This window comes from Palaemon carinicauda, chromosome 28 (assembly GCF_036898095.1).
Source record: "Palaemon carinicauda isolate YSFRI2023 chromosome 28, ASM3689809v2, whole genome shotgun sequence".
Classification (NCBI taxonomy): Eukaryota; Metazoa; Arthropoda; class Malacostraca; order Decapoda; family Palaemonidae; genus Palaemon; species Palaemon carinicauda.
Window position 1 is genome coordinate 8,507,891 of NC_090752.1, and position 20,557 is coordinate 8,528,447.

At 39.7% G+C, this 20,557-nt stretch overlaps 1 protein-coding gene across 4 annotated transcripts in view; it reads left to right on the forward strand.

Annotated features, from left to right (window-relative positions):
* LOC137621449 (uncharacterized) overlaps positions 1–20,557 on the forward strand; it is a 107,513-nt gene that overhangs the window by 79,491 nt on the left and 7,465 nt on the right. For 3 of the 4 annotated variants that reach the window (XM_068351756.1, XM_068351758.1, XM_068351759.1), the window contains 4 exons: positions 1,204–1,416; positions 1,553–1,792; positions 15,708–15,802; positions 15,977–17,883. In XM_068351756.1, the coding sequence (XP_068207857.1) occupies positions 1,204–1,416; positions 1,553–1,792; positions 15,708–15,802; positions 15,977–16,562 (1,134 nt within the window). In that variant the 3' untranslated portion in view covers positions 16,563–17,883. Of the gene's footprint in view, positions 1–1,203; positions 1,417–1,552; positions 1,793–15,707; positions 15,803–15,976; positions 17,884–20,557 lie in introns of those variants that run through there. The other variant, XM_068351757.1, reaches the window with a different exon arrangement.

Genomic DNA, 20,557 nt, shown 5'->3' on the forward strand with positions numbered 1-20,557 from the left:
AAGATTATATTATTTACCAAGCTATAATCTTAGTTTAAAACATGAATCTATTAGATCATGAACTCAAACTTTGAAAGCAGTCAAGTCAAAACAAGTGAATTTGAAAGTAAAAAATAAGTTATATATATTAGAAATAGCAAAGAAAAATGATGGATGTAAAACAGTTGAAACTCTATATTGTAATGAAACTCATACTGTGTAAGCCTACTTGATAAAATTAGATTAGTATGTAGTTTAGTCTTCTGAAGAATTATGATTCAATCACATGATTATGAATAGCATTCTATATTTTTGACACAGCTGGAACTAGATTGGTAGAAATAACTGGATGATTTAGAAGATACTGTAAATACAGTACAGCAATGAAAAGGGGAGAAAGACACTCCAAATCAATCCACTGTTCTCTAGTCTTGGGTAGTGCCATAGCCTCTGTACCATGGTCTTCCACTATCTTGGGTTAGAGTTCTCTTGCTTGAGGGTACACTCGGGCACACTATTCTATCTAATTTCTCTTCCTCTTGTTTGGTTAAAGTTTTTATAGTTTATGTAGGAGATATTTATATTAATGTTACTCTTCTTAAAGTATTTTATTTTCCTTTCCTTACCTGGCTATTTTCCCTGTTGGAGCCCTTGGGCTTATAGCATCCTGCTTTTCCAACTAGGGTTATAGCTTAGCAAGTAATAATAATAATAATGATAATGTGTTTGAGGGCACATATAGAGGAGAAATGTACCTGAGTGTGCCTTACCAAGCAAGTAATTAAATTTAGCCTGTAAAAAGCTGTGGAACAGTTAAAGGGTTAAGAATGTTAGTTACTTATTTGCTCACCATTTGTAGAAAGGAAACACAATCTGATACCAAAGATGACTCAACTGCTTTATATAATGACACAGTTACTTAAATTGATTGAAAGATATTTAGTTTCTTCAAACATCACTTGATGGCTTGTACAGATTCATAGTTTTATACAATATTTCACTTTCATTTAAGAAAATTGGTATGCACTGAAGTATTTTATGTGTGATGGTAAACTTACTTGATTGTAGTTCTGTCCAAAAAATTACTGAAACCATATTTTGGAGTCATAATCTTCAACCTTCACAGTCCTATATTCCTTTAGTATACAATGTTATGGTTACTTAAAGTAATAACCTTTTTTCTTAAAGTTAACTGATATAATTACCCCGTTTTTTATTCACCAGACACGCCAGTCTCAGCTAGACCTTGGAATTCGTGGTGTGGGTGTTGGTGCCGAATCTCCCTTGCCTCCTCTCCAAGCAGTTGATGGGGGAATTCCACTTACTGGAAACCCCCTTCATTATGCTGGGTCTAGCTTAGACTCAGACACCCAAGACGATTTTAAAACTCTACCTGGGAAACTGGGATCAGTAGCTGCACCAATAATGTCATCTGTGGTAAATATTCCTTTGGTGTGTTCTAAGTTTTGATGAAATGGTAGCTATTACCAATGATGGTAGGTCATTTTAAAGTTTCATTTACACTCTGATTTTTCATCCTCATTCTCTCTCTAATTGTTTGTTTGTCCGCCAGATGACCCCTGAAGCAGCGCGCTCTCTTCTCGCTAAAACCCCTTCTACCTCATCTAGTAATATGCCTACAGAAAGTCTTTCCACCATAGTTTCAACACTGCCCAAAACGGCAGATGTCTCATCCACTGTCTGTACAGCTGCTTGTGACGCTATACCAAATAATGTTGTCATGGATGCCGGGGATTTGGTTGTTGAAGAAGTAGACGGGGCAACTGCATGTACAGATTTGTCTGGCTGGCAGGTTAGTTATAAATCAGTAATGCTGGAGGTAATAGTACAGTATTCTAAATTTTTTGTTGCTTTGTCACTGCCTTAGTCTATTTTCACATAAGCCTATTACTGTATTGTCATAGATTAAGTTTAAGGACATGGCCACTCGAGGAAGCAATGAGGATTGCCAAAAAGATGCAGGACGCTTACTTAATTTTTCTCATCTTATCATTTCAGATTTGTCTTATTTTGTGTATGAATGTTAATGCTCTTGAACAAAAAATTAAAATGCAAAGGTAAAGAAATAACAAACTACTTTACCCTAAACAATTCCATGGTGCCATAACTATGTAGTCAGAACAAGTGTATATTGTACGCCCATAACTGTATGACTAAAACTTACCCCTGGAGATCAAAGCTTTGGTTGTCTAATAAATATGTGTCAACATGATAACATTTGTAACAAGTGAAGCGCAGCAGATAACATGAGAAACCTAAATGCTTACTAAACAGACATAATGATCATAGAAAATTAGAATGCATTGTGACCGTATACCAAAAAATTTAAGCAATTCCCAGGTACAGAAGTCTGCTACTAAGAAGCACCACTTAGACTTTGTAAACATAATAAACCAAGTTAAAACTTGAAAGAAAGGATCAACTTTTAAAGCTAAACCCATTCCCATACTGTTTTTAAACAACCACTAAATGACTTTATCTAGCAAGTGACAAAAACTCCAAGTAAATGATACTCGTAGACGAAGAAATTTTGTACGTTTATAACATTAACTCAATTGCTAGGAATAACGATTTAACAAAATAGTAACTTAACCAACTGACTTAACTTGAAGGTTTAGGAGAATGGTTGACCATCTGATACTGGTTGAATATCCTTGATGAATTTTAAAGATGTTAGATCAAACATTTACTAGCGACCAGGTAACCTCTGCTTTTGTACCAGTGGTGGTTCTCGTTGATATGTCATCCTGTTTTAGCTTAAAAGGTGCTGTGACAGATTCAATAAAGCCTGCGTCCATAGGTCTTCCTTATACTCACTGAGTCTGTGCTGTGGACATTGATACACTAGCCCTAGACCAAGGAGGACAATATCTCTTTGGTATTTTCTTGTCATATTGGATTCACTGTTCTAGCCTTTCACAGAAAAGTCCTTGGAGACCCAACAATACCTCCCTGAAAATAGGTTTTTACTACGTCAACATGGAACAAGTTTGTGGGAATTTGAAAGATACAGTACTAAAAAAATAAAAATGTCAGTACAGTACTTAGTTTAGTAGATTGGTAATCAGGTTAAACTTAAATCATCTTTTAAAACTATCAGGATGCCAGAAAACTTTCAATCAATCTTTTAAAACTAAAAATATTTATGATAATGAAAACAAGGTCAAGATTATTAAGCTGTAATCACACATGGCTTTTTTGTCTCCAGTAGCGAGAATGGAAAATGAAAATCCGAAAGCTTGCTGCTTGGGATATTGGCTTCCCGACTATACGGAAAGCAGTGAACTCACAACTGCGATCATGACTTTGGACGTAAGCAAACAAGATGGCTGCTGCAAATAGGAAATGCTCTTGCTTGGCAATCTTGGGTACAAAAAGCCTCAAGAGATAATAATCTCCTTTCTTCATCCTGTGGTAGTTGTAGAAGGCAGAACCATCCTCCAACCTTATTTCCTGACAAAGGTTGTCAAAGATACCTTTGACTTCTCTTCTCCTGAGCCACTCTCGAACCCACAAACGGGTTTTGTTCCTCTTCAATTCACGTAACATTCCGAGAATACGCATTACTGCAATAGTCAGAAAATTTTGGGGTGCCATGATAATGTCAGCTGATCCGTTTTTATTTCACTTTTTTCCTATTGCTCTTCAAACCACGAGATTCTAGTGTGACGCTATAACACTTCACTCGCAAGCATCGGCTGTACGTTGGCCAAAACCGTAAGCAAGAAATGACCAGTGTTATCCCAGCTTTAAGCTTGTCATTTAAATGGGAATATGAGTATTAAAGTACTGTAGCTCTGCAATATTCTAGTTGTTTCTTGATTTTCAGCCTCCCCAAAAGATTAGTGATTAATTGGCAAGGTATGAATAGAATCAGTTTCTACCAAGTCTTGTACAGGCATAATGTTTAAAGAATCTTGTTCAAGTCTGAGAAACCACTCCTGTAAGGTTTTTATCTTCTCTAACATTAGAAAGTATGAATTTTCAGTTTATTGGTGATCATAGGCATTCATAAAAGTGGTAGATTGATTTCACACCATGAACCATGTGACTGGTAGCTGTTTATGACTCAGCAAGGTTATTGTACGGCTATAAAAAGGGATTTTGACGAAGGAAAAATCTATTTCTGGGGAGAGATCTGTGGCGCCCGGTGAAAAGTCCTTCTTGTATATCTTTTCTGATAAAAACCTTCCAATTATACCAGAGAAAGATAAAAGCATGGAATGCTGAGGTTACAACCCTCGCGCGAGCACCTTTTGGGTGTCGTGTATAAAGCAAAGGCGCGTGAAATCCACTATTCACAGGTTGTCTTCCATTTAGTTAATTCCTTCGCCAAAGGGATGGGCCGATACAGAGGCCCTAGACACACCCCCATCGCCGCACCACCCACGCCACGACGCGAGCGCCATCTGAACAACATCCTTCTGTATTGGCCATGATGGCTTGGAAAGGAAAGGGTGGGATCGTGTAAAATAAGGGGAAGGGTTTCACCGGGCGCCACAGGTCTCTCCCCAGAAATAGATTTTTCCTTCGTCAAAATCCCTTTTCTGGGTCGAACCTGTGGCGCCCGGTGAAAATGTACCAGAGAATGCCTTCCAAGCCCAACAATAACTACTAATTTAATAAGGGGAGAGAAACAACACCATGTAAAGAAAATCATATATAATTAAGGTAAGTAGGCATAAAATATAAACTAGCCACAGGGCATAGTGAGAGTAAGGATAAACAAACATGATAACAAGGAAACCTCTGAGTATCAGAGGAAAACATGCAACAAAACTGACATGGCTAAGAATATCCCAACTTTATAACAACGGAAAACAATAATAGTTACAATCATATTAACCTAATATGTAATACACTTAGGGCTAACGAACCACCAAGGAAGCGGCGTCGTGGTGCGAGTGGCGGGTAGGAGGGAGAAGAGAAGAGATGGATGAAAGGAAGAACAAAAGATCAATGGGGAGAGATAAGGCTCCCAGCTGCAACCGTTGGGTATTTAAGAGCCTGTAAGTTCTTTAGATAGTGGCGTTTGAAGACCATAGGAGATTTCCAACCCGTGTACTTCTTAAGGTTATCAAAGTCCATATTCTGGAAATAGTTGATGGAGGTAGCTATCGATCGGATATCATGAGCATGGGGAAATGATCCCGGATTGGCTTGTTTAATGAAGTATAGGATCTGTTGCCTAATGCCACGTATGGAAATGGTACCTCCTTGTTCTCTGATAAACAAGGGGCCAGACGATCGGGTAGCAGTCCTGGCTAAAAAGGCCCTGAGAGTGGTGACCGGACATAGAGAAGTATCTTGGAGAAGAGGAATAATCTTCCAAGGGGACCACCTATTTTGGGGGTCCTCGTTCTTAGCTAGGAACGCCCTGTCTGGTGAAAGAAGTACCTCACCTGAAGGGAGGAAATCCATGTTCTCTGAGTTTCGTGAGAGAGCTGCTAGTTCTGAGATTCTGGAACCCGAGGCCAAAGCTGTTAGAAATAAAGTCTTCCTAAGAAGAGTGATATAAGAGCAGGATTCGTTGTCCGTGTCGGAGGCCGGTTTGAGGACATCATTTAGAGACCAAGAGACCTTTTGAGGACGGACCGAAGGTCGAAGCCTAGCACATGCTTTTGGAATAGATGAGAAATAAGACTCCGCCAGGTTAATGTTAAACCCAACCAGGAAGACTTTCCTCAGAGCTGACTTAATGGTGGTTATAGTGCTAGCTGCTAGGCCTTTGTCAAAAATGGACCTAAAGAAGGAGATGGCTAAATTAGGAGTCATAACCGAATGGTCTGAAGTCCTTAAGAAATCCGCTAGTTTCTTAACCGCCGAATCATATTGGCGAATCGTTGAGTCCCTTTTGTCTGATTCTATAAAGAGGACATTATCTGGGTCGATGTTTGCGTCCCTACGTGCCGCAAACTTCATGAAATCCACAAAGTTAGGGTTTTGGCTATCCTTGAGGAATCTGACACAGTCCGTGTTTGGACCACCTGGGTCAGTTTGGGGAATGGGATCCGGAAGGGACGGAGTTTCAACTCGAGGAGGAGAGGAAACCAACTGCTCTTTGGCCAGTGAGGTGCCACTAAAGCTACTGCCCCGTTGAAGGAGCGGAGTTTGTGCAAGACTTTCAGTAGAAGATTCACTGGAGGGAATAAGAAGATCTTCTGCCAATGGTTCCAATCCAGGGTTAATGCGTCCATGGCATAAGCCTGAGGGTCCAGGTTCGGTGTCACATAACATGGGAGCTTGTGATTGAGTCGGGTCGCGAATAGATCTACCTGGAGACCTGGAACCAGCCTGAGTATCCACCGGAAGGAGTGCATGTCCAGGGACCACTCCGATTCCAGTGGGCTCTTCCTGGATAATGCGTCTGCTATCACATTCTGGACTCCTGCTAGGTGAGTTGCTGACAGGAACCAGTCTTTGTCGGCTGCCAAGGTGAAGATAGTGACCAGGATCTGATTCAGGTTGGGTGATTTGGACCCCCCCCTGTTGAGGCAGTGGACTACGGCCGTGCTGTCTGAGACTACTCTGATGTGGGTCGACCTCGGAGGGGAGATTCTCTTCAGGGTCAAGAACACCGCCATGGCTTCGAGAACATTGATATGGAACTGTCTCATGGCGGGTGACCAAGAGCCCTGAAACATCTGATGTTGGGAGTAACCCCCCCAACCACTCAGAGACGCGTCGGTATGAATTGTCACTTGTGGAGAGGGGAACTGTAGAGGAACCGACTTGGAGAGGTTCCTCCGATCGGACCATGGTTGTAGTCTCATTTTCAAGACAGAGGGGATCTTCGAGGTCTTGTCTCTTAAAGGTATTGTCGCCCTCTTTCTCCAAACTCGATTGATGTCTTTGAGTTTGGCTTTTAATAGGAGATCGGTCAGTGAGGCAAACTGGAGTAGGCCGAGGACTCGTTCTAAAGCTCTTCTGGACACCTGTTTGTGTTTGAGAAAGTTCCTGACCTTGGAAGCTATCTCCCTCACCTTCTTGGGAGGAAGGGAGAGCTTGTGCTTTGAGAGGTCCCAACGGATGCCTAACCATTCGAAGAGGCTTGATGGTTGTAGGCGGGACTTCCGGAGGTTGACTTGGAAGCCCAGTTTGGCGAGAAAATGGAGTACCTTCGACGTAGCTCTTTTGCATTCCTGGTGCGACTGGGCCCAAATGAGCCAATCGTCCAGATAGGCGACGATTTGTATCCCTTGGTGTCTGAGTTGCTCGAGCACCGTCTCCCCCAGTTTCGTGAATACCCTGGGGGCAATGCTGAGACCGAAGGGCATTACTTTGAATGCGAAGGCTCTCTTGCCGAGACGGAAGCCTAGGTAAGGAGAGAAGTTTCGAGCTACTGGGACATGATAATAGGCGTCGGTAAGATCGATAGAGGTGGTGACGGCCCCACGGGGAAGTAAGGTCCGTACCTGAGAGATAGTCAGCATACGGAACTTGTCGCAAAGGATGTAAGAGTTGAGCTTCGACAAGTCCAGAACTACCCTCAACGCCGACGAGTCTTTCTTCGGGACTGTAAACAGGCGGCCTTGGAATTTCAGGGATCGAACCCGCTTGATTGCTCTCTTCTTGAGTAACTCCGCAGTGTACTCTTCCAGGATGGGAGTGGGTCTCTGGAAGAAGGTCACCGGTGGAGGAGGGGATCCCTGTGACCATTTCCAACCCAAGCCCCTTGATATTATGCTGTGAGCCCATGGACTGAAGGTCCAATGATCCCGGAAGTGATAAAGTCTCCCTCCTACCGGCATCACATCATTGGGAGGGAGTGAACTTAGGGCCCCTCCCTCCACGGGAACCCCTTGCTCTGGGCCCGCCGCGTTGGCGGAACTGTCCTCTACCTCTGGAACTCCCTCTTTGGTATCCACGAAAGGAACCGGAGGGTTCGTAGGCAGGGTTGTATGCAGGTGAGGGCATCCAAGAGGGGTTGGGCTGTGTACCAGGGGGAGCAGCGAGGTAGACTACCTGCTGAGGAGGCGCCTGTTGTCGAGAAGTCGAGGCCGCGGAAGGCTGTGGGGACGAGGTACCCCGGGCCGCTTTGTAAGGACTAAACCTCAGCTTCTTCTTGAAGAACGTGTGTCTCTGGGGTTCGAACTTCTTTTTGGCTGAGAGACCCCACCTTACCTGCAAATTCTGGTTTGCCCTCGCTGCGTCCTGAAGAACCTTATCCACCTCGGTCTGAGGGAAGAGGGTCTTACCCCAGCAGGAGGAAGCTATCAGTCTGTTCGGCTCATGCCTGATGGTGGCCTCCGACAGAACGAACTTCCTGCAACTAACCCGAGCTGACCAGAAGTCATGGAGATCTATTTGGTAGGATAGCAGCTGGTTCTTTGTGGCGACTCTGAACAGCGTTTCCTCTGGGTAAAGAGATGCAAGGGACTCCATGGAGGTGATGGATTGGAGGGACCTAGCAAGTCTAGTACGGGTCTCGAACTCAGTTTTGAGAAGACTCTCTATTAATCTGGGAAGCTTCTCAGAGAAAAGAGTAGAGGCACAGTCCGGGTCTAGTTTCCCCACCGTGAAGGTAGAGGCCGCAGCATCCCAGGCTGCCGAGGAACCCGGAATAAGCAAAGAGGTGGGGTCCGTCTCCTTGAGAGCCGGCATGGAAGAGCCTTCTTTGATGGCCTGTATAGTCAGCTCTGTGACTTTGTCTATGAGCGGCAAAGAGATGGAGGCCGCTGTCGTAAAAATAGTGTAGGAACCTTTGTGAGGGGTGAGCTTGGAGTTAATACACCCCCACTCTGATAGTGTTCTGGCCCAGATAGCCTGGGCCTGCTCTTTTGGAAATATGACCGTTTCCTTCGGTACCTTGTCCATACGGACCAATGCATGTTCCTTTAACCGAACAAAACCATTGAACGGGAATGCTAGGCCCGGGGGATAGAACTCCAGGTCCTCTAGAGGGCGGGTGCCCATGCCCTCCAGAGTTAGGGAGCCATCTACGAATGGAGCATGCAAAGCAAACCGCCAAGGATTGTTTTTATCGAAGGGCGGCAGCTTCGATGCGTCTGGGGCAGAAGGGGGAGGGAACTGAGTTCCGGCGCGGATCAGAGTAGCCATCATATCCTTAATCTCTGTTATTGCACCAGAGTGATGTTGAACTTGATCCCTGACCAATCCTTTGATCAGTTGGATGGGGAGGAGATCAGCCCAGGGTACCTGAAAGTCACCCGTCGGTTTTTTCTTGGATTTGGTAGACTTAGACTTCTTAGGAGTAGTGGTTTTACGAGGAGCAATATGAATATCAGGAGCTGTCGAGGGTCCGGGGACCGGTGACGTTGATACTGGCAAAGCTGAAGTCTTATAAGTTCGAAGTGGCTTCACCTTGGGTCGTACGGAGGCAGAGGGATCCCGAGGAGAAGCCTTAGAGTTATCAAAACCTAGAAAGGAAGAGGTAGAAGAGGGAGTAGGAGAGAAAAGGGTTTCCACCAACTCGGCACCACTTACCTGCTCGTCCCTGGGTTCTACGTCTATATCCAGACCAGCCATGTCCATCGGTACGAGGGTTTCGTCCTCCACGGAAATGGTAGCCCTGACTTCTTCAATTAAAGGGGCAGCAAGGTCAGGGGAGACTGCAGCAGTAGTCGAGCCTGGGAAGAGACGGGAGGCCATATCCCCATCGAGGAGATAGGGTGCGCCAGACGGGGCATTCCTGCCAAAGCCCGACACCCACGGACGAAGAGTAGCCCTTGCTGACCGAAGAGAGACATCATCGGCCTGTAAGATTTGCAGTGATTAGTGATGGAGGAGGGGGTTTGCCCTCCCAAATATACTGTGTATATCATATTCATGTCTATATTAGTGTCTGCCAACGAGAAATAAGGAACAAAGGGAAAACCCACTTACATCATCATTCAGCAGAACTGACGACAACTCGTAACAGAACGAGCACAAATCCGGGAACCACACTGGGTATTGGGCCTGTCCCGGTTCCTGGATAAAGGGAATGGAGCAGTGAGCATGAGACCGGCAGAGGTCATGCCCAACGGGGTCGCTGAACGAGGCAGAGCATCCTTCAGCAGTACAACGGGCCTTCTGTAAAAGAAAGGAGACATGAGTCTGGTGTTGCTTGAAACTCTGATAAGGGATAAAAAACCTATTATTTTAGAGTTCTGGCACTCACTGAATTACCTAAGCACCCATATTGCATTGACCAAACAACTGACTATTAACTTTAAGTTGATACCGCCCCATACCATTGTTGGCACTTTAATATTCAATTGTCTGTATATTTGTAATGCACCCAATGTCTGTTAATGACATAAGGATAATAAGCTTAAAGCAATCCACCGACCTCCAAGGGTCGGGGAAGCAGTGACATGCCCTTAAAATAAATATAAACACCAGCCTTAGCTAAAGGCAAGTCAAATATAAGTGTGAAGTGTATGGGTGACCTCCGGTGAAGCCGGAGCTCCGGTGAGGCCGGATCGTAATGAAATGTCCTGAATAAAGGAGCCTTAGCTAATTAGCCAAGGCAACTTTAAGTGTGAAGTGTTTGGGCGACCTCCGGTGACGCCGGAGGATAATGAGATGCCCTGAATAATTCAATTGTGGCTAATAATTCAATTGTGAAAGATAAAAAGCTAAGCCGCAGCTAAAGACTAAAGCTTAGATTATAGTAAAGCGTATTTACGATCTCCGGTGAGGCCGGAGGGAGAAGAAAGGTCCTGAATAATTATTGTGAATAACAAACACAGTTGTAATAACAAAGGCTATTGTGGATATGGCCGTGGCCTGAGACCGAAGTAAGGGCCACCGGAGGGTCGTATCTAAACAATATGAAGCCCGTCCCATGTAGTAAACAATATAAATATAACAATAGAACGAAAGTTATTGAGAATCCCTCATGGCGGAGTATAACTCAAGGCGGAGTGGAAAACGTTCATAACTACTCCCGAGCCGTAACGGGGAGAGGACGAAACACGGACCAAAATAACGCTAACAATTGAGAAGTCACGAAAAATAAATAACTCGTAAGTTATCATCCACCCAGAGGGGGAGAGGTGAGGGAGGGAGAACCCGCTGAACGCACAAAACGGAAAACGGGAAATCCGCTCCCCCACCGGAGCTAAGAAAGAAAACGAGAGAAAGGGGTAACTCGTGACTGCTAACAGAAAACGGGGACCCCAAGCTCTCGCTCTCTTAAACACAAAAACAGGACTAAAAAACACACAACACTATTATAAACGTATAAAATAAACCTGTACATCCATAAAACACTACGATCGAAGAATAGCAACTGCTAAAACTTAAAATAAATAGCACAGTCGAGTGACGAACGCCTCGGAGGGGCGGGCACTAAACAAATACAAAGCTAAATCGCTATCTCGTTCGTAGGCTGGACTTACTAGCAAAAAGTACCATGAGTATAAATACACAAAAAAAAAAATAAAAATAAAAATAATAACGGTTCTAAAGGCATAAGGCCAGGGACTTAACCAAGAACCTAAGTGACAGAGTACTAAACGGGCAGACAATGATGAATTCCCAAACAGTGAACAAACAATGGCCGCCATGAAAGGCCAGACGGGAATAATAAAACAGACTATACTGGATATAAAACAAAAGCCCGGTACAATAAAATACTGTCAAAACAAACTATGGTACTTAACATTGGAATGTGTGAAGATGGAGCTTCGGACATGACAAAATAAATCCACGATTGATAAAAAAGACCGAGAGCACAACAAAACGATTCAACACTTTGTATTCCAAAAAGAAGGATGTTGTTCAGATGGCGCTCGCGTCGTGGCGTGGGTGGTGCGGCGATGGGGGTGTGTCTAGGGCCTCTGTATCGGCCCATCCCTTTGGCGAAGGAATTAACTAAATGGAAGACAACCTGTGAATAGTGGATTTCACGCGCCTTTGCTTTATAACGACACCCAAAAGGTGCTCGCGCGAGGGTTGTAACCTCAGCATTCCATGCTTTTATCTTTCTCTGGTATAATTGGAAGGTTTTTATCAGAAAAGATATACAAGAAGGACTTTTCACCGGGCGCCACAGGTTCGACCCAGAAATCATATTTGTAGAGGCATTTAGGGTTCTACCAAAGGATTTTTTCAAATGAGGGTGAAAATCATAAAAAGTATGGAAAAGAAGCTGAATGGGTTGGAAGAAATTAAAGGTATATCACAAGGGACTTTTAGAGCCCTACACAGTGCTGAATGCAAGGCACAATGCGGGTGGTACCCCCTCTGTGGATGGCATATGTTAGAGTGCAATATTTAATTTTGGTTCAGCTTCAACCAAAAGTTTATTTTGTTGTAAAACACGGAAGCAGGGTTTCAAACTTCTTCAATCCATCTTTCTCTAGAAGGTTCAAAATTTCTGGCAGTAAAATCTGGGCTTTTGTTGTATTTGCAGGATAATTTGGATGTAGAACTGGCTTTTTGGACAAAGGAGGATACAGTATGAGGTTAGAAGAACCCTTTTAACTTTTTTTCACTACAGTTAGCACCCACAAATTGGGATGAAACTGGATAGAAGTAGGAAAAGTCTTCCTCCCACTGACATTAGTTGGGAAGGACCATTATACATACCACTGGAATGAAAAGGACTCCTTAGCAAAAATTCTGAGTTTGAAGCATTTGATCTAAAGGTGGAAACTTGAGTATCCTTAGAAAAAGACCTCAAAACATTAGATCAAGTTCTGACCTCTACTTGAGCAACCACTTTATCCAATTTTGCTACATTTAAAGCAAGCCTCAAACTAGGAGAAAAATTGCCCCAAACTGACCCACCTATAGAGGCACATCTGCTCTCTTCGCTTAATCACAAAACACAAAGGCTGATATAACCTCAACAGCCCATTTGAAAAAGTTTTATCGAAACAGGTCAGATAATCCAAAAGTAATTTAAATCCTGATGTCCTGCCAATTTCTCTTCCAAAAGACTCGCAATAACCATTAACATAGAATCTGCATAAAAAGTGCTTCAAGAACACCCTACTCGATTACCAACAAACATCATTACTTTAGTCAGTCAGCTTCCAAACCCCGTATTTAAAGATTGTTATTTATCAGGAGTAATGATGGGCTCGCCCCAGGAAATTAAATTTAATTCTGTAAGAAGATTAGGTCACTAATTAATCATATACAAGTCAGAATGCTTCCATGGTACAGAGAGTTAAGGACTATACAAGAACTAGAATTACTAGTTTGTTTGAATTTGAGGCAACAATTTATCGATTCTATCCACCACGAAGTTGGGAAACTGAGGGGTATAAATCGTCTTGGCAGTATCTGTCTCCAAAGACTTGGAAGAATAAGCAGCTTCAGAACTTACCTTAAGAAACTTATTAATCCATTTACCTCATATTTGAGGTCTGTGTTTCCTTCATCCTCATTTTACTGTACAGCAAGGTTGTTTACAACTGGATATGATGGCTGCTGTGCATGTGTGAAAGAGATTCATTTCGGCAATAGACGTACTATCACCTACATTTATCCTGCTAGAGTTAGCCTTCTGATGAGCTAGTGGTCAAGCTTACAAGCAAAAGAAACACACTGCCATCCCAAATATGATGTAAACAATAAACTTCAGTAGGTTGAAACTTCATTCACAGCATCAAGAGCTAAGGGAATCATACGATATGCCATGCCATCAACATATGTATTACAAGGTTGCTTGAAACACTTACTTTAGCTAGTGGAAGGATATTAGGATCCAGACTACCAAGAAGGTCTTCTGCCTTGCAATCTAGTTTTCTAAAAGAGTGACTAGGATTGCAGGAATCAAGGGCTCAACAGCAAAATGTATTGAAGCAATTAAAGAATTTGAGGTTCAGTGAGATAATCTCAAATCTACTGCAATGTGAACTTCCAGAACCCTTACTGAATGGAACACTCTTACCGCTAGATTCAACTTGAGAAGTTAGGCTATGGTTAGCAACCAGACAGGTAGGATCAGAATTACCACCTTTGATTTAAAGACTTAATGGACTTTTGATATTTAACAGATGAAGCTAGAGACGAGAGTTTTTGATGCTCATCATTATGAAAACTTGATTTGGTTGAACAGTATTTGATAACAATGCTTGAATGTCATTATCACCATCATCCTTATTATAATCAACTAGCCTAGTCTTCCCTGGATTTTGTAATGAACTAAAAGCAAGTTTCATTTTGTGCTTTGAACTTTTGATTTGATCGGCAGCTATTGAAACGTACATTTCCATGAGAGAGGGACCGTGAGGCAATAGCATTCCTGACAACAGCTATTTAAATCATAGTATTATTCTCAACCCAAGACATAGAGAATGCAGATCATGATCACTCAGGAACATTTCCCTTGAGCCATCCGTGTAGTAGTTGCTAACAAATCCAAAGGAAGACATCTTTAAACAGTAAAATCTAATAATCTGGGGAATGTTTTTGTCAAACCATTACAAAAGGGAAACTGAAATAACAAAGAGACTCTGGTGCATCACTACTTGGCCTCTTACCATTTACTCTATAAGCTTCTACTTTACTATAGTCCTTATGCAGATTTGCACCGACTCGCATCGGTGCCCTTTTAGCTCGGAAAATTTTTCTGATCGCTGATTGGTCAGAATTATCTCGTCCAACCAATCAGCGATCAGGAAACTTTTCCGAGCTAAAAGGGCACCGCTGCGAGTCGGTGCAAATCTGCATCGCTAAAAGAAATTGACTATAGAGGTACGTGTCAATTGAAGGAAAAGAAAAGGGGTAATTATTAGATTTTCTAGAAATCATAGGGGTAAATGTTGATTAAACTGAGCTTCTAGAGAAAAAGTAATATGTATATCAGGTGAGTATAGAATAAAAATTTTTATTATTACAATTCCATTTTATCTAATGTTAATGCTTGTTTTTTTTTTTTTTTTTTTTTCATTCACGTAATGTATATTTAAATAGAAAACAGAAATAATGTACCAATTTCATGGTTTGCATTAAGTAAAGACAGGGTTACTTTGGCAATATTCTGCATTTTTTCCCATGATTTTACACATTTTGGGTTAGCATCAAAGATACAAAGAAGCAAAACAAAAATAGAAGACTAGCTCAAGAGAAGGTAAGGTAAGCTGGAGTAGGATAAAATTACTTACTATATAGGTTTATCATCACAAGTATCATTCTATGCATTAGAAAAGACAAGAGGGGAGAAAGAGCTAAAAAAAAAAAAAATTGTAATTATAAATGCTGTGTATTCACAGGATTTCTGACCCTGGTAAAATGTTCTAAAGTTATATAGAATTACCACATACAGTATATGTTTAACTTATACCTTACTGGATTTAGTTATGAAATTAATTTTCTCTATTTTTGTATGTCTTTGTTTTGTTTCTTTGTTGATGTCGGCTACCCCCAAAATTAGGGGAAGTGCCTTGGTATATGGATGGATGAATTTTCTTAATTGATATTTACATTGCAATTTTAAACCACTGTGCTATGTTATAAACTATCAAGTTTTTCTTTTCGTATGCATTGGTAATTAACAATAAAGAAATATTTGTAAGTTATGTCGTTTCAGTACTTGGTTTCTTGAAATGGTGTGTCTTCTGTACACTATATCTTTAAGATATGTAGAGTGAGCTGCATTTAATCTTCTGCTTTATTACCTACATATTCTTTTAAGTATAAAGGGTGATTTGAATCTCCTGGCTATCTTAGTGCTTTTTACATAAAAAGTAGATTATTCCTCTTTTTTTTTTAAGTTAGTAGTAATGCTTCATTGTTTTGTGCAGGTCATTGGTTTAGGCAGTCCAGCTCTCTCCTCAGCCCAGTATTTGACAGTGGAGGACCGGGATTCAACAATCTCGGACACTGAAAGCTTAGCCAGGTGTGTAGGCTTTTATTGAAATTAATGCTTAAAGACATTGCTTTGCTTGGAATACTGTTTACTGCACTTGGAAATCCTTTTTTAAAATGAAGGTTTTGTATAAGGTAAATGCAAACTTTGGGCATTACGGTTGTCAGAATGTGTGTAGATAATTCTTCCCTTAAATATTTCCAGCATTGAGATGCTTAGTGATGAAGCTATTGCCGGTCTGATGTTAGATGAAGAGTTAGCTGAAGTTTCAAATACTATGGGAACTCCACTGAATACACCAATATGTGACTTGCCTCTTCCTTCAACATCCACTATGTGTGCTTGGCCATCATTAGTACAGAATTACATAAACACTTCTGCCAAACCTCAAGACACTTCTTCTATAACGCAAACTGTGCCTGCAACTGAAGAGGGTAAGCAAGAACCTTGCACCAGAGTGAGTGAGTCAATGATGAGCCTTCAGCTTGAAGACTCCTTCAGTCCTATGACAAGACAGCTGAATCCTCCTCGGACCCTCCCTCTCAGTCGTGACTCCTCGTCCGAACACTCTTCCCCTGAAGATCTTACTCCAGGTTATGTTCCTTTGAAAAATGTTTGCACCCCTTTCTCTCCAGAGGATTGTAATCCTTGCAAGTCCAATAGTTCTTCAGGACCATTACGACGTAGTTCTTCTAGTAGTGAAGAGGCTAGAGAAGAACCTCATCGCAGCTCATGGGTATTAGAAAATGTGCCACAAATGCATGATGATGATACCACTGCCAAGCCATAAGTAAGTACTGTATAATCCAATTAATGATTTAACTTTTATTTGGGTAATACAATCTTGATGCTGTGCTAAGTCAACTAATTTAGTTTCTGCAGACATTTTGTCAGACGCTTTTGATAATAATGCATTGATAGCCTTGTATTCCCAGTTAACCTACTTTTACTACTTAATATTTCATTTAAATCTGAATATTAATGCTATTTGTAAATTTCATAAAAGAAAGTAAACATGGTTCAAATTATTAATAATACAAGGATAATAGGAATAATTCTTCACAACTGTCCCAGAAACAGACTGAACGTTCCCTTTTTGCAGTGGTATCAAAAAGGTTTATCAGCAAACCTCTCTCTCATTGAGCAGAGGAAAGAGGATGTTTTTCTTATACTTTATTGAGCAGTGCCTGTGTGCTGTTAATGAAATTACTTTACTGATCTCTTCATGCTCATGAAATATAGTCTCAATATTGAGAATGGGTTCACATTCTGTACATTATAATACAGTTTAGGATTAATAATTCATGCCATGCTGAATTTACAGTACAGTATTAAACAAGTATGAGTGGCATAGAAACCGATGATAAGTGCCTGAATGGAAAATGGTGGTAGCTCTCATATCGTACTCTAGAATTTCTTTTTATTAGGAGAAGAATTTATTCTTTGCCTTTTCAAGTGCTTTTTATTCAGTAATTTATTTATGAAAATTTGCATACTAGCGATATATTAATGTAAGGTAGTCTCTTACTGTAAAGCAGCCAAACATCCTTGCTAAACTTTGCTTCTGATTGTTGTATAGTATAATTTTTATCATACAGTTTTGTCCCATTACAGTCAAGGCTGGTGAGATTGGTTGAATTCTTACCAATGAGAAATGACAGGATTATCATAACCCTGTAATTTTAAATACAAGAGGTTCATGGTTAGCATCTTTCATTGTAATTGTTTTTGTGTCATTTAAATTGGTTTATCTACTAATAATATAGTTAAAACTTTGATTGTGTCCATAAACAAGAATACAGTATTGAATAAAGATAACAGAAAATTAGGAAAAGCTCATGTTCTGCCTTGTTCACTTAATGAAAGAAGATACAAATTTTCCTTTGAATCGGAGGAAATTTCTCAAGGCATAGCATGTAACATTGATTACCTTCATAAACTTTAGAGTCCCCTGCTCCTTCAGGAAAAAAAAGTCAGACTGTTTATAATACTGTAAAAATTCAACTTCAAGTTAATATTCAATTGGAATTAAAGTTATGGAAACTTATATTTGGATGTAATGTAATACTGTTATGTAAGAAATTGAATTGCAGTAAATAATGATGAGTTGACTCAATGTTAATCTTTTTTCATCCATTTGAGTTGGCTGGCCTGGCTTGGAAGGTGTAAGGATGATAGCGCTATTTATGAGTGTCTTATATGTTTATTTACTGAATATAATTTCATGTCGGAGAACTTAATTTCCCAGGATCTGTCATCTTTCATAGAGGAGAAGATTTCCTTCAATAGAGGAATGAGTTGGTAGTTCAAAATAAGTTAAAAATGAGGCGGTAGATATTTATTCAAGCCCTAGATTTTTTTCGATTTTTTTTCAGAGGAAATTTGGCATCTTTACAGAATACATTCTGAGTTTCCATATTTTCATATACCGGTAAATGTATTTAGTCAGTATGTATTTGGTGGCAAATCATGACCTTATTTTATCTGACATCTGTTAATAACTAGTAGAATTTAGTATGTAGGAAAATGGTAGAAATAGTATTGATGTTATTATTTGCAGCTAATTTAGCTTCTTGAAATTGGAAGCCAGTCATTTGAAAGAGAAGAATTTTATCATTAGTCCTAATAGGTATGCAAGCAGTTGAATGATATTTCTGTGTTAGAGAGTAGTTATTTAAAGAAAATATTGATGATGCTGTAGGTCAGTATTTTTTAGTTGAAATTATGTTGTTACAGATATTGATTTTTTTATGTAGGTACTAAAATAAATAAGTAAAAGGCCAGAATTAGCCTTTTTTTTTTTTTAGGGAAGATTGAAGATTTGCAAAGCTGTCTGTAGAGGGTGTGTGTTTTTGCTTGGAATTAATGCTGATGCTCTCTCTTTTTTTAAAGCTTCCAATTAGCTTGGAACTGTCAGTAGACATTGTACTGTAAAGTGTAACCTAAGGGAATCAGAAGTTATTCGTAACTGACACAATGCACATGCTTGATATATTGTAATTAAAATTTTTTGTAGTGTTGGGATGCATAATGCAAAAATACAACTACAGATTCGTGTAATTTTATATCATGCTCAAATTATTGTTTTTATTGCAAAGCTGATTCTGTTCATAATATATGTGCTGTATAGTACTAAAGAATAGTGAAAAAATTAAAATTTTCTTTGTTTACTGCAGTTAGTAGCTTGTACAGTAAACCTCCACCATACAACCTATGAACTAATAAGCTTCCACCAATATGAACATTTGCAAAAATAATAGTAACAGAACAACATAAATTCATGAAAAATTACAAATTACTGTATGGCTGAAATTCAGATCGCATGGCAGGGAGTAGTAGGTTAGTTCAACGTGCTGAATGTCATCGTAAAATAAAAGTTTTGAATATAGTTTTATTAAAATCATCAGTAAAAGATATCACAAGAGAGAGGGGAGATTGCATAAGAAATTAATTGGAATTCTTTTAGTTCATCAAATCATGAAATAATATTTCAAAATGGATAATAAAATTAATAAAGTTAACAAATTAATAAAATGTGATACAGTATCTTCATTTCATAACTTTCAGTACTTGTGCAATACCATTACAGTGATGAATGTTATAATTTCCTGATGTTGGAATCAGCCTTTAAAGTAGTCAATAAAAATATTAGTTAAAGGGTACTTTAAAAATCTATAACCTTAAATCTATGTACAGTACACAGTTATAAACCAATGAGATATTGAAGTTTTGATTTATATTTACAAAAGAAAGTGTAAATACATTTTCTTGTGTCATCACACATACTCGGGCGTTCTGATCAGCTGTTGCTATTAAATCTGTCTGCAATGGTCACATATATTCATTTACATTTAAAATCCAAAGATTCAATCATTTTCTAATCCATTTACTACAGTGAACCCTCGTTTATCGCGGTAGATAGGTTCCAGTCGCGGCCGCGATAGGTGAAAATCCGCGAAGTAGTGACACCATATTTACCTATTTATTCAACATGTATATTCAGACTTTTAAAACCTTCCCTTGTACGTAGTACTGTTAACAAACTACCCTTTAATGTAGAGAACACTTAATGCATGTACTACAGTACCCTAAACTAAAACAGGCACAAATATTAAAGGTGATTTTATATCATGCATTTCCTAAACATGCTAAAAAGCACGATAAAAAATGGCAACCAATGTTTTGTTTACATTTATCTCTGATCATAATGTAGGCCTAGAAACAAACTGGAGGTAGAGCTTTGCTTATTACCCAGACATATTTCCCATACTTTTCCCTTAGAACTACATCACATCTTCCTACTTTAGATAAATATATATATATATATATATATATATATATATATATATATATATATATATATATATGCGTGTGTGTGTGTGTGTGTATATATATATATATATATATATATATTTATATGTATACACATATACATACCTACATATATACATAAATACATGCATACATATATATATATATATATATATATATATATATATATATATATATATATATATATATATATATATATATTAAAGTATATATATGGGTTATGGAAAAAATCCGCGAAGTGGTGAATCCGCGATGGTCGAACCGCGAAGTAGCGAGGGTTCACTGTATTTTTGTTTATGAAACTTTTTTTACTGTGAAATGCTGTAGAAAATGTATATTCTGAATATCGATAATTCATGTTCTCTAATTAGTTACGAAAGGGTTAAATAGACTAGCTGTTTACAAAAAATAAGAAGGGAGATTTCTTTTTGATAATATTTTATCTTTGTTAAT